General features: G+C 35.6%; 2 protein-coding genes across 12 annotated transcripts in view; one reads left to right on the top strand and one right to left on the bottom strand.

The window, feature by feature from the left end:
• Nucleotides 1–562: 562 nt before the first annotated feature.
• LOC139134633 (guanine nucleotide-binding protein-like 3 homolog) lies at nt 563–10,355 on the bottom strand. The gene is made up of 15 exons (XM_070701569.1): nt 10,274–10,355; nt 10,105–10,160; nt 8,816–8,956; nt 8,091–8,207; nt 7,484–7,709; nt 6,932–7,035; nt 6,380–6,524; nt 5,823–5,910; nt 5,413–5,524; nt 4,964–5,029; nt 4,643–4,785; nt 3,928–4,064; nt 3,392–3,570; nt 1,159–1,345; nt 563–763 (listed from the first exon to the last, which is right to left on the bottom strand). Exons 1-15 carry the CDS (start codon nt 10,293–10,295, stop codon nt 657–659), a joined length of 1,830 nt encoding a protein of 609 aa, XP_070557670.1. The 5' UTR covers nt 10,296–10,355; the 3' UTR covers nt 563–656.
• A 179-nt stretch (nt 10,356–10,534) lies between these two features.
• LOC139134635 (protein polybromo-1-like) overlaps nt 10,535–13,164 on the top strand; it is a 35,124-nt gene continuing 32,494 nt past the window's right edge. For all 11 annotated transcript variants that reach the window (XM_070701571.1, XM_070701576.1, XM_070701575.1 and 8 more), the window contains exons 1-3: nt 10,535–10,672; nt 11,958–12,094; nt 12,926–13,023. In XM_070701571.1, coding sequence (XP_070557672.1) covers nt 11,972–12,094; nt 12,926–13,023 — 221 coding nt within the window. In that variant the 5' untranslated portion in view covers nt 10,535–10,672; nt 11,958–11,971. The remainder of the gene's footprint in view (nt 10,673–11,957; nt 12,095–12,925; nt 13,024–13,164) is intronic.

Raw genomic sequence — 13,164 nt, forward strand, 5'->3', positions numbered from 1 at the left:
TCACTGGAAGAAAACATGCTCAACAAAATTCTGATTACGTACGAGGAAGACTGCTCTTGACCATAAATGTAGGTGATAATCAAAATATGTGCAAACACTTTGGGGGATAAATCTTCCTGAAAAATTAAAACTGGAGATTCTTGTTGGTGACAGATAATGCTGCACTACTTTCCACCAGAGAGAAAGTGGATAACACATTTGACAAGTCCAACTGCCTAATGTACAGGTGCTACAAATACACTTCACATCTGCTCCTTTTGGTAGTGTGTCTGTACATGATTACCTGTACATGATTACCTGCCATTTATTTCTTGGGTGTGTGTAGATTTAACTTGATGTAACTACTTTAGTGGAAGGCTGGAAGTTTGTAAATTATCAGAGTTCCATGTGGTACACCAAAGAAATCATGCAAAGGTACAATTGTAATGTTATTTGGGGTTCTAAAACCACATCTTTCAACCCTTGCAAAAGCACTGCAAGTATATCTGCTGGGTTATCAGCAATCTTCAGAACGTTCAATACTTCTGAACATGTGGTAACAAAACTTGATACATCAGAACAATGAGTGTCAGTTATGTTTTATTAACTTAGTGTGAGACTTGTAAAAATCAAAATTTTCCATAAAATTGATAGAGTTTGCACTCCCTAGACTGGGTCTATTTGTAGTCTGTACCAAAGTTGTAATCATCATCAGCACCATCTCCAGATAGTGAGAAATTCATGGCAGCTGTCAAGTCGTCTGATAACTTGGTTGCTAACTTGTCTGTGAAAAGAGACAAAGAAACAGTACGTCATGTTGTTAATTTCCTGCACAATTCAGATGCACCTACTCCTCATTCACAACTTTGATCTTTTGTCATAGGTCTACCAAAACTGGAGCTTTCATTGATCATGTTGTTGTTGTTTTAAAAATGTACTAGGTCTTTTCCCCATGATAAGCACTTACATTCAGTAGACATTTAGTGTGAGTCATAACATTACTGTGCTAAGTTGTGTTTATAGTTCAAATTGGTAAAACATAAATTTCACTTGCCACCTTTACTGAAAAATCTTTTTTCTATGTGTCCAGCATAAGCCTTTGTAGACTGATGGCAAGTGAAAATTTATTCTTGCAAAAAAGATTGTCAATAAATTAACACGTGGACAATATCAACTGACCTGACCGCCTTCTCTGTTTCTTCATCTTTTTTACGCTTTTCTTCAATTCCTTTCCAAGTTGTAAATTTCCTTCCAGCATGGCTTGGCGATTAGATTGTTTAGACTCTTTCAATTCCTTGAGCAGCTTAGTTTTATTTGTGGCAGGTTTACCTTGGAACTGTATGGTGACAGTACCCACACTGCCAAGCTGTTGGGAAAAAGGTTTGCCATGTGTTATGCTCAAAAAAGACAAATAAATGAGGCCACTGCTTTCTAAGTATTGAAATTATGTTTGGACATGCCCATTTAAAAAAAATACCTTAATTATACGGTGTCGCTCAAATTTGATCAGAATTGGTATATACCAGTATGGGTTACCAATGATCAACAATAAATGTTAATGTTTCTATATGTTCAGTGAAGGAAAATTCTACGTTGATGTTATGACAATGATTTCTGCATAGTACAACCAGAAAAAAAACAAGAAATATTTAAACCAGAAAAACAAGAATGACAAAAGTAATTAAGGTCTGAAACTTTAGGTACTGGAGGTCAACTTTAGCAACATGCATAGCAGAAACAAGCCCCTCTTAGTTTGAGTATAGACGGTCTCCCCCCTCTACTGTCTATGGTTTCAGTAGGTTTGTTAATATGTAACAGTTCATAAACAATGACAGGAAATGACTCAAGATCAGTGGAGTTGGCCTGTTTCTCACTGGCATGCCATCACTCCTCCACATTTGCAGGATTTCACTTTTTCTTACCTCATTTGCACATTTTTGACACTGATGTGTTCATTTGAACAAATTCACATCTCAACCCCTGCATCTACCTGTACACCAAATACTGAGATGGTAGCTCTGGCGGTATGGGAGCCTTTGTGTGTGACGGACATACATCCGCAAATACATACCCACAAATATACAGACATACAGATGCCACCGACTCATCATCATATAAGCTCTTTTTGGTATTTATATACAAAACCAAATATGAGCTAAACATTGTGTAAATGACACTGTATCTCCTCAGCTGACAAATGGTGAAGCACAGAGGTGCAGTGTTGCCGCCAGGACGCGCCCTTGCGACAATGTCCCCAAATGGAACCTGTTGTCCCGCACTCTTGCGTACTGCCAGTCACCTCGGGTGCACTCGTGAGTCGACTGTGATGGGTGTAGTCTACAAGTAATATTTGTTACTGACGATGATCTTTGTTTTGCATAATTATTGTGAGGCTTACACAAAGTACTTTCGGAGCTAGCTCTATGATTAAAAGTAATTAAAACGCTGCACTTGATATCATAATTTCCTTGACTGTAGTCCGTCTGAGCTCTGATTTGCGGCAGATATGGTATACTGCTTCAATTGCCTGAAATTCAAGCATAGCGATGAGGTCCCAGTAGCTTGAATTTTGTTCAGTAACACTAATGTGTTACCAAATAATGCAAAATTTGATTGACAACTGCTTGTTGTCCCCAAAATGTACAAAATGTCCCCAAAAATAAATGGTAGTGGGACACAGTGTCCCCTGATCTAAAATTCTTGGTAGCAACACTGGAGGTGTAAATGATGGTGATATTACCCTTAAATTGTTGGGAGGGGGTCACTGTACATACCGATATGAGCTTTGTAGGCAGTTGAAGTTGGTGTTGTCAGTGTACAGTGTATGAAAGGATGGTGCAAGTAAACCTGATAGTATGAATATATAAGCTATTAAATTGAACAATTTGCTCTGGAGTAGAGTACAAACTGTGCACTGACACGCAGATTACAGCTGTGTCTCTATAATCTGCGTCTCCGATGTGGCTAATCTTTTGGTACACAAAACACAATAACACACATCCCATCCATGTAATTTCAGGAATTTGATGGAAGTGCGTGACGGAAGTAAGGTGTTTATGGAAATGACATCATATAAGCTCAAAATTTCCACATCGTCCTGGCAACTATGTCAGTACTACTTCAGAGATAAAAACAACATTACTAAAGAGGCTTTTATATTAATCTATCATAGCAGAGATGATTTGTGAATATGGAAAAATGTTCTCAATATCAAACTGCTTTGAGAACTGGTTATGTTCAACTCGTATTCTCATTAAAAAAATTGTTCGCCGTTTGATCATAATAATTAAATGCAAATATCATGGTCTTCCCACACAGTATACAAAATATTGACAATCTTTTGCAGTCTGTACACGGAACTGATAAAACAAAATTCAGAGTCTGAGATGTTGTGATTAGGGATTTTACATACATCTTTAGTTTTATTTTCCACTTCTTCATCGTCATCATCATCTTCATCCATGTCTTCTTCAGATTCTTCTTCTTCCTCTCCATCATCAGCACTATCAAATTCAACATCCTGTACAGAGCCCTCAGTTGGCCCAGCTGATTCAAATAGGATTGCATTGCTAGCCTTTGTGCTTGAAAGACCTACAAGTACATAAATCCCTCTTGGTGAAATACAGGCTGTTGGTACTTGCATCATTGTAATCAGTTAGGGTTGACACTGTATCATTTAAAAAGAGCTGACTATGGTTTGTGATTAAATTGTGCATATTTGCAAAACATGATTAACAGTGAAAATACCCTCATTATCACTTCCCAATCTTCATTCGTAATATCTTGTTTTCCAATTCCATCAAAGAACTTTTATGCTGATGAAGTGAATTGTCGTACAATCATAAATTTCACTTTACCACTGTTCTTTGAAGGAGTTAGACCTGTGGTGTGTACACAGGCAAACTCTCACAAACAGTAATGAAAATCTTGACTCTGAACAAATATTACCTTCCAGCATCTCCTTTTCATCTGTTTCCAGGGCAGATATATCAAAGGCTTTGCTCAGTTCACCAACAACATCAGCACTGATGTGGGTTGGTAAGGTATGCTGCTCTGGTGGGTGGGTGTAGTATGTAATCTTGCCACTGGTAAATGGACATGGAAGAGATTGGTGTTATCAGTGAATGTAATATGAATGGATATTTGCAATTCCATGTTTGTCTGACTTCATGATGACTTATCAATAATGTACTGAATAAGATGTTCCATGGAGCTCATCATTCACTGTAAATATTCAAGTCTTCAATTTCACAGTTTTAAGAAGTAATGCTACCAATAATGGAAAAGACTTAATAGCAATTATCAAAACCACTGATCACTGAAATCCAGCTCTTTCTCTTCTCAGTGTATGTGCTCTGTAGATAGTCTAAAGATATCATTCTTGACTTCATCAGACATAGTATATAGACAGTGTGCCCTTTAACAAAAGAGATTTCAGGAAACTTTTGAGCCAATTGAAAAATTTGTGAAATTTTCTCGTGTCACAATGTATAATTTTCCATTTAACTGAAAATTTTCTTGCGTCAGAGAGAACATTGAGGAGTCATGGTGCGGCAAATAGGCTTAGAGGGCACACTGTATATAGATGTGGTAGAGCTATGTATGAGACAAAGTATGTTGCACTTCCCATCAGGTGTACGAGTATAGCTAAGATATATCCTACCTGTTCCAGTCTTTCAAAACTGTCTTGGCTGCTTTGTTTACATTGGGAATACCACCTTTCTTCAGCTTGCCTTGCTTTTTGCCCAAATGTGCCAAAAATTCATTCACAGTCTCAAAATTTGGGATTGAATAATAAAGACATAGCTACAGAAAAAAATAAAGATTTTATCATAAGTCTCTTTGACATGAAAAAGACTGTAGTATTATATTAAACAATAAGATAATTTATTTTGTGATATATGATTGACAGTTCAGAAATTTTATTCATGGGTGAATATATAATTTTATCTACACACAGACAGACAGAAATATGGGTTCTAACCTGTTGCTTGTTACATCTTTTCACAATGGCTTCCACTGGTGTGACAGGATCTTCTAAAGTTTCAATCTTTGTAAGAAAGGAAAACATAATAGAAGGAAGTGTATTCAAAATTGAAATTCACAGGGTATAAAGATTAAAAAGTGGCATACCCAGTTATTTCCATTGATAATGGTCTTACAAGGTCACAAAGAGTCAAATTTCCTTCAAAAGCATGAAATGTTGGAACTGTTTCAACCATTAGCTGTGGAAAAAGCTATTTTGATATCACAGAAAGTAGACATTTAGTGTTGGTGTTCAGACTGATATTCAAAGGAACATTCAATAATCTCATCAAACAAGCGAATGGCTCTGAACAGCAATAAATACCAAAGAAAAATCCTGGAGTTTACCCAAAATCCTTTGTCTATCAGTATATTTCATCTGTGCTGCATTAAAAAACCATTACTCACCTTGACACAATTCCTCAACACCATGGAGACTTCTGATGTAGATGTTGCCATGACAATACCAGGACAGTCTAAGAGTTTGATGTGTTTATCAAGCTGAACTTCTTGCATGGTCCTGTATTTGGGAACAAAATAAGTAATTCAAAATGAAGTGTATTAGAAACAAAATATGCATAAATAAATCAATGGTAGGAAAGGCTTGTGTTAAAACTTCTTATACACACTCTGGACAGTAGCTAATCTGTATACTGAGATACACTGCTACGAGAAAAATAACACTGTTTGGATGAGTATGGATGTCTAAAACACCATTATTAATCTTGATGACTGTTTAGAATGACTGCTTTGAATAAAAAAACCAAAGGAAACATGTAACAGTCCAGTTATAGCAACATCCAATGGTCACTACTTACTTTGTTACACCTGGTGTCCCTCCAACAACACACGTCTTGGCTCTTTTCAAACTGTTTATAAGACTACTTTTACCAACATTAGGAAAACCTAAAATGAAAAGCAACAAAAATAGACATAAACATTGCATGAAATTTCAATAATCTTTACACAAATTCAATCACGTACTTCAAGTCCTGCTTCTTTGCAATGAACAAAAACAAGACAACTTTGCATATGCCGTTGATGAACATCTCTTGTATATTTTGATGTTAACGTATAAATATTCATCTTGTACATCTATTATATCAGAAGCAATGCTGATGATAAACAGTGAGAACTCTACAATCAGTAGATGTATCAAACTTACCCACTACTCCAACAGTAATTGATGTTTTGACATCAAACTCACCCACTACTCCAACAGTAAGTGATGTTTTGACATCAAACTCACCCACTACTCCAACAGTAAGTGATGTTTTGATATCAAACTTACCCACTACTCCAACAGTAATTGATGTTTTGATATCAAACTTACCCACTACTCCAACATTAATTGATGTTTTGATATCAAACTTACCCACTACTCCAACAGTAATTGAGGTTTTGATATCAGCACTTCGACAGTAATTGGATAATAACTTCAACAAAGAGTCGGCCCCTAAACATACGCTGGATTCCACAAGATCCTGTTTGGCTAGATTCAGCTGAACTTTACTCCTTGACTGTAAGTAAAGAAAAATTAATTGAGTGCACTGCATCTTATTCATATACCCCTTGTGTATTTCAGTTTAGGAATTGATGTGTAGTCAAGTTCATTAATGAGATGATTAGTTCTGGGAAACTGTAAATTCTGAAAATTGTTCCTAACACCCTAGACCCACTTTGTGAACATGTGAACATTACAGAGATTAACAGTGAAAAATATGATAATCACTACAAATGTAATTTTTATTTTCATCTGTCACAAATTGAGAAATATTTCAAATCAATTTGGGTGAGTTACTTATCAAAACCTTACACATTAATTAGATTGTATGAAAGACAGCCAAGAATCTCAGTCAGGTGCCCAGACATAGGAACGATGTTGCACTGAAAATATTAAATTATTGAGTACAATAAACCAACCTACCAAGTTTTGTTTTTGTGTCTGTGTTGAAGCTTTGAAAGCTATTGTTGGAAATTCATTTCTGAGATGTTTCAGCCATTTCTCTGTCACATCCCTTGGTATAAGGTCTGGGGTGTTGAAGAAAATATCAAACAACTCATTCAGCATTTATTGGACAGTATGATCACAGTGATTTTTGAAAAAAAACTATTGGAATTAAAACATAAGATAATACACCTATGATCACTACCTTTGTGGTATTATTTACTGATGAAATTTCTATCCAAATAAAGATCTCTACCAGAAAACGTCTGTATGGTGTCAATACTATTATGGTTTAATATATGAACACAAGATACAAGACCAAATGCCTGTTATTTTATAAAAAGAACAATTGATTTGAATGTTTTTTTGGCCTTGATCATTATTCATCAGTTTTGTATATCCATTTGAAAACAATTCCTCAAACATTCACATGCTCCAGATGTACTTGCTTACATAGTGGAGTGTAAGCTGAGATATCAAAATACTGTTGAATTTCCTTTGAAATAATGCATATGCTTTGATAAGGCTCACCAATTTTATTCAAAACCAATACAACTTTCTTATTGGTTCCTGATGCAATGATGGCTTGTTCAACTTGAGGACATCTACAACCAAGTGGATCTCTGGCATCCAGTACTTCCAAAACCACATCAGCTGCTTCTACAACTTTCCTGAACTCTTTGTAATAGGCTTTGCGAGAGTTTTCCACTCCACTGCCTGCATCATACTTTGCTGAAATCTCTTGCATAAATGCATTCTGTAGGGAGATGAGGTGATCCATGTTCAGTCTAAATACACACTTGTTGAAAATGTCAATCTGGCTGACAAGATTCTCATATTTGTGTCCATTGTACAATGATGTATTCTTTTCTGCACACAATCCATATCTTTCCACAGAGAACACAGAACTATGCTACAGGTTTGCTGGTAGCTACAGGGGTAACACAATTTTCCTTGAGTCATGTGAAAATCAAAAGGATACACAACTCTTCAAAATCTATTTCCTCCTGGCGTAGGTCAAATAGACTATATTTGGTCGAATAAACATTGATAATGAAGGGTTCACAGTAAAATGTACGTGGCCCTTGGGCCGTATACAGACAATAAAATGACACTGATCATCTCAATATTTACTGACCTTTCTTTCAAATTCTTTCTGCTTCTTCTGAGCATCTTTTGCTAAAGTTTCCAAATTTCTCTTCTTTGCCTTTAGCTTTTGTCTCTGTTGTTTCTGTCTTTGTCTTTCCTCTTCTGCCTGCAGAAAAAAAAGGAATATGATGATTCAATCCCTTCACACTGTCCAGACTTTCCTGGATATCTCCTGTTAAAAGCAGTCAGTTTAGAACACTCTCAAGTAGTGCTGACCAACATTGTATGTTTACCACAAATATTGTATCACAGGCTATTCCTTTAAGAAATTTGCATAAATTTTCTGTTTTATGTTTGTCTGTATTGCTGCAGTTGATGGTCTGATCTCTTGATATGTTAATATTTTCAGCTAGTATCATGACACTGATACCAAAGTACGTGTACCAAGTCTTTCATTCTTGAGCCTGTGATGCAAAAAGTCTGATTATCAATTTGCACAAATATCTGTACATACACAAAATGCATAATTGCATATAGCTTTATATTTTTCAGAACTGTGACTCTTTCCAAATTTTGTTGACCAACTTTTGATTGTTTGGTTAGACAGGTGTAAAGCCTGTTTTCACAAGCATGTAACATATAGTGTGAGGATGTCCACAAGTTAAGAATATATAAATCACAAATCTTTTTTAACTTTTACGCTAACAATGGAATTCTGTGTGCAGAAAGCTTCAGATCATAGCATTATTTCTGATAGTCTTCATATAAACATACCTTGAGTCTTCTTTCTTCAGCTTCTCGTAGAACTTTTTCTTTAAAAGGTGCCATGTTTGGTACACCTGGATCTTTTTTCATCTTTGGTCGATTTTGTTTTTTCTTGGCATCTTTCCTAGCTTTTCTGTGATGCTCTTTCACCTATCAATGTAGTGAAGCAAAGCCAGGTGTGTGAACAAGGTAGGTACAAATTACTGAGTACAGAGATGGTATAGACAGTAATTTAATTTTTCCCACTATGGAAACAGGAAATCAATGAGTTTGGTCATCTTTGCCTTGAACTTCTTACTCTTAATGAACAAATTCAGAGTTAGTTTCCTTTGATGATATACAACCACCAGTCATTGGTTGAATATGACCAAATAATTGTGATATTTTACCTGAGAAACGCACTTAAACATAACCTTTTATTTATTTGTATCAGACTTGCATTATTTGAAATCTTGTTTTTGAATAGGTAGGTGTTTAAATTTGTCAACAAAATGTTTGCTATACTAGCTGCTGATACTGTATTGCTTTGCAGAAGTAAAAATAATATATAGCAAAGACAAATGCATTTACCTGACCCTTGAGTAAATAAATTTTTTTTCGTATGACATACACTCCTAAAATATTCAAGCCATGCAGCGAAATATGCTTTCTTGCCTTTAAGTCTTTGGATGACTACAAATTTTTAACCTTTACATTGATCTTATTGTGAAAGAGAAGAATTACTGGTATACTAAACTAATATTATAGGAAGAGCTGTAAACACAAAATTTATTCCTTAAGAAGTCAAGTATTTTATTAGATTTATCTGAAAAATGTATCTACTCTACATGTAATCAAGATGGAATGTACACCAAACGACACTGTTCCTATCTTCTCCAAATGTTACCTGCAATGTTACACTCAAACGAAAACTGGTGTAGTTTCAATGATAACAAAATACATCAACACCTCTGTCATTATCACCTCCTCAACTAAATCACTCCCCCGAAGCCCTCCCCAATGTCATGGCGAATATCTACTCTGACATCCGTGTTTACAATTATTTCGCCTACTAACCCATCATTCCATTTATTTGGTTCAACGGACATGACAACATGACTGGCTTTAATAGTGGCTAGGTAGGAAGGTTGTACGTCGACAGGAGTAACATCACTTGATTCTTCATTTCACGGGACACGATTGAAATACATTGACTTGTCGTGACTTGAAACATGGAGCAACCAAAAATATTTTCGTAGCTCCATGCTTGAAGTGTCCACAAACGCAAACGCCATATCATATATGATCACAGTTCCTACCTTTCTCTCAATCTTGTACTTCTTCCTACAAGACATACGCTTGCTTTTCATCTTGCCTGAAAAGAAATTATCAAGAGGCTATAAGACTCAAGTAATTCAAAATTAAGTTACTTGATGTTTCAAACTAATCATCAGATCAGATTAAGAGTTTTTAAATGGGTTTCCTTACGGGGTCGACCTTTCCGAACCATTTTTGCGTGTCTTCTAACCAGTTACACGTGGGTCACAGGCTGTGGTCAAAGGTCATCCTTGTTCAACAAAAAATATAGTGCTAACTGGTAAAGGTCTATTTATCAGATATTTTACAGCAAATTATATAGAAGATGTTATGTTTAATTCAAAATTTTATCTACACATTTGATTTTATACCTTGAAAGGAAATTTTTTTGTAATAGTTTTCGAACGAGGATGTGTAATCTCGCATTATTCTCGCAGTGTACACAACGATACTTTGGCGTGGTTTACTTAGAATGGCGGCGTTGGAAATCCGGCGCAAAGTTTGATGACTAGCTCGCTTAACAAGAACAAGAGTAAGCGAAGGAAAATATTTTTAACCGTCGGAGAGAAGGTTGGTTTGCAGTTTAAAGTATAAGCTAGTTGATTGCACACATTGCCCTTGAAAAAATTCAAGGCCTCAAAAGTAGAATGTTCGGCACGATATAAAAATTTCAAGGCGGTATGCTTTGTTATCGTTCGTGTGCGGGAAGCCTTTTGTTCACAACTTACAATTTTTTACGGAGTTCAGTGATACAGTGAGCAAGGTACCCAAATACATACATACACTGTGGATGCGCGCACGTGTCATACTGTTTACAAAACAATTTATTATTTCGGGAACCATGACTCTCGCTTGCCGTGCAATATTGTTGTGTATTTTATGTCGAAATTCGTTGAGCTAACACACAACCAAATGGGCGATGTATGTACATGCCCAATAATTATACCGATTTTCGATTCCAACAGATTTTATCGTATCACTTCAAATCTCCGAATAACATGTTTATAAGTGCCATCGTACTGTCTTCTCGCGAAGATTTTCACGTTGAACTGAGAAATCAACTGATCCTTGTGATACAAATGCATAATACTTATAGGAAATTTGCTGTGATAAAAATGCATAATAGGGAACTGGCTACATGCATTGCTGAAAAGCAGACAATTTCCCCAACTAAAAATCTTTTATATCAATCAATCCATCTGTTATTACTCTACACACACTGACGGAGAGTATGGTATGGTACATTTCAGACAGTAGTACAGTACAGTGAAAGTGTATACATGTAAGTGATGTATTGAAAGTTTTTGTGATGCCATACATAAATGGATAGATTTAAAAATACAAAGTACTGTGTGTGAATCTTTACACATTCTCACACTTCTACAAAAGAAATCGATAACAAAATTTCCGAGATGTTTATTGAGCATGTGTATAGTTTGAACATTCAAAGAATGCAATGTAACTGGACACTATTAACATTTTCTAATGTGAAGTAAGTGAGGGGAAGTCAGTTGTTGCTTCTCGTGTATTTGGAAACTTGCATACCAAAAGTACTTGGATATTTTGTCATAAAGTCTATTCCTCCATCATCGCACTAATAATTTGTCAAGTGAGGTAACTAATATCAATATCTATCAACAATTATTGGAAAAAGAAACATGAAGGTGGTTATTTTCAGAAGGTGTAGCACACTAAGACGTATGCATATGAGGATTCTAATACCAATAAAAAATAGAAAATATTTTTCTGCTATAATGTTTTGATATTTTTCTGTATGCACTGTGGTTGGCAGAGGAGAAATTGTTATGTGCTTTAGTTTTGATATTCTACATAATGTCTTTCCTTTCTGTAATAGGGCAAAAGAAAGTCATGTCCAAAAGACGGAGATCTGTGACGTCAGATTTTCGTGACGATGAGTCTGCAGCCTCCTCTTCAGCTGCTGTAGCGGCGGCAAAGAAAAGGAAAAGATCTGTTACTCAAACTGTAGATCAGGTAGCTTGAAACTTTATCATCTGTATAGTGTATGGTTCTTTCTTTTCATGGCAAAACAAGATCTTTAAGCGAAAAGAATCCACCCATGTGATCTTTCGCTCACAGATGAAAATAATGTTCATTCAGTAACATAAGCTGCTTTCCAAAGTTGAAGGTATATGTATCATTACCTTTCAAAGAGTAGTATTAGCAATACAACTGAAAATTCAGTCAAATTTTTCTTGCATTGTTTATTCATTCATTCAGTTACTTTTATACATAATATTCTGTTAAGTGCATAATGTATACATGTTGATTATGTGGCAAAGAAGGCTTAATAGACTGTTTTAAGGTGGTGTGTGCCTCAAAACAGAAAGACTTTAAATTTTACTCAAACTGTTTAAAACCATTGTCCAACCAATCAAGAATAAAACTCAAGGGTCACTGTACAAAATAGAGTACTGGCAAAACAAAATTGCCTAACATTTTACCAATATTTTAAATCCCTGTGTTAACTCAATGAGGAAAAATAACATTTTCTATTTTCAAAAAACTAAGATAGCAAAAATTTTACTGAACTCTAAAAAGGTGTAGATTAGAAAAGAATCGTAAAAGCTTGAGAGTCCAAATGTATCTGTCCGAAAGGCGCATCTTACACTCAGCCCAACCTTTAACAGTCTGTAGCTCAGGTAAACCTTCGCTTCTCTGAGAAAGTCTTTTTAGTACAGGTAGCATGAGGCTTTTGTTGTTACCCCACATGCCTGTAGTATACTTTGATTGATACCGGTAATGTGATTGAAATGGCATCTGATCTGAACAATGTAAATATGCTTTTTAAATCTGTTTATTTAGGCTGACATCTGTCAAGAATTGTATGACACTATCAGAAATTACAAGGATGATGATGGGAGACTGCTGTGCGAATCCTTCGTCAGAGTTCCAAAGCGAAGGTATGTACATACTTAACATTCCGAGCTTCACCTGCTGTATTTGTTCACATTACATTAAAGATATCAAGTAATGATCGTGTCTACCCATTTCATGACTTATTTGTAGTTAAACTATTATGATTATTGAGTTGTGGATAGAAT

The sequence above is a fragment of the Ptychodera flava genome, chromosome 6 (genome assembly GCF_041260155.1).
Source record: "Ptychodera flava strain L36383 chromosome 6, AS_Pfla_20210202, whole genome shotgun sequence".
In the NCBI taxonomy this organism is placed as follows: domain Eukaryota; kingdom Metazoa; phylum Hemichordata; class Enteropneusta; family Ptychoderidae; genus Ptychodera; species Ptychodera flava.

Excerpts from the sequence above, each read along its gene's own strand:
- LOC139134633 (XM_070701569.1), bottom strand. The coding sequence starts at position 10,295 with ATGGTTCGGAAAGGTCGACCCC. Across the intron at positions 5,030-5,412 it reads TGTTGAGGAATTGTGTCAAG|ATTGAAACTTTAGAAGATCC; the intron begins GTGAGTAATGGT and ends TTTCTTACAAAG. Across the intron at positions 3,571-3,927 it reads TGAAAAGGAGATGCTGGAAG|GTCTTTCAAGCACAAAGGCT; the intron begins GTAATATTTGTT and ends ATGTACTTGTAG.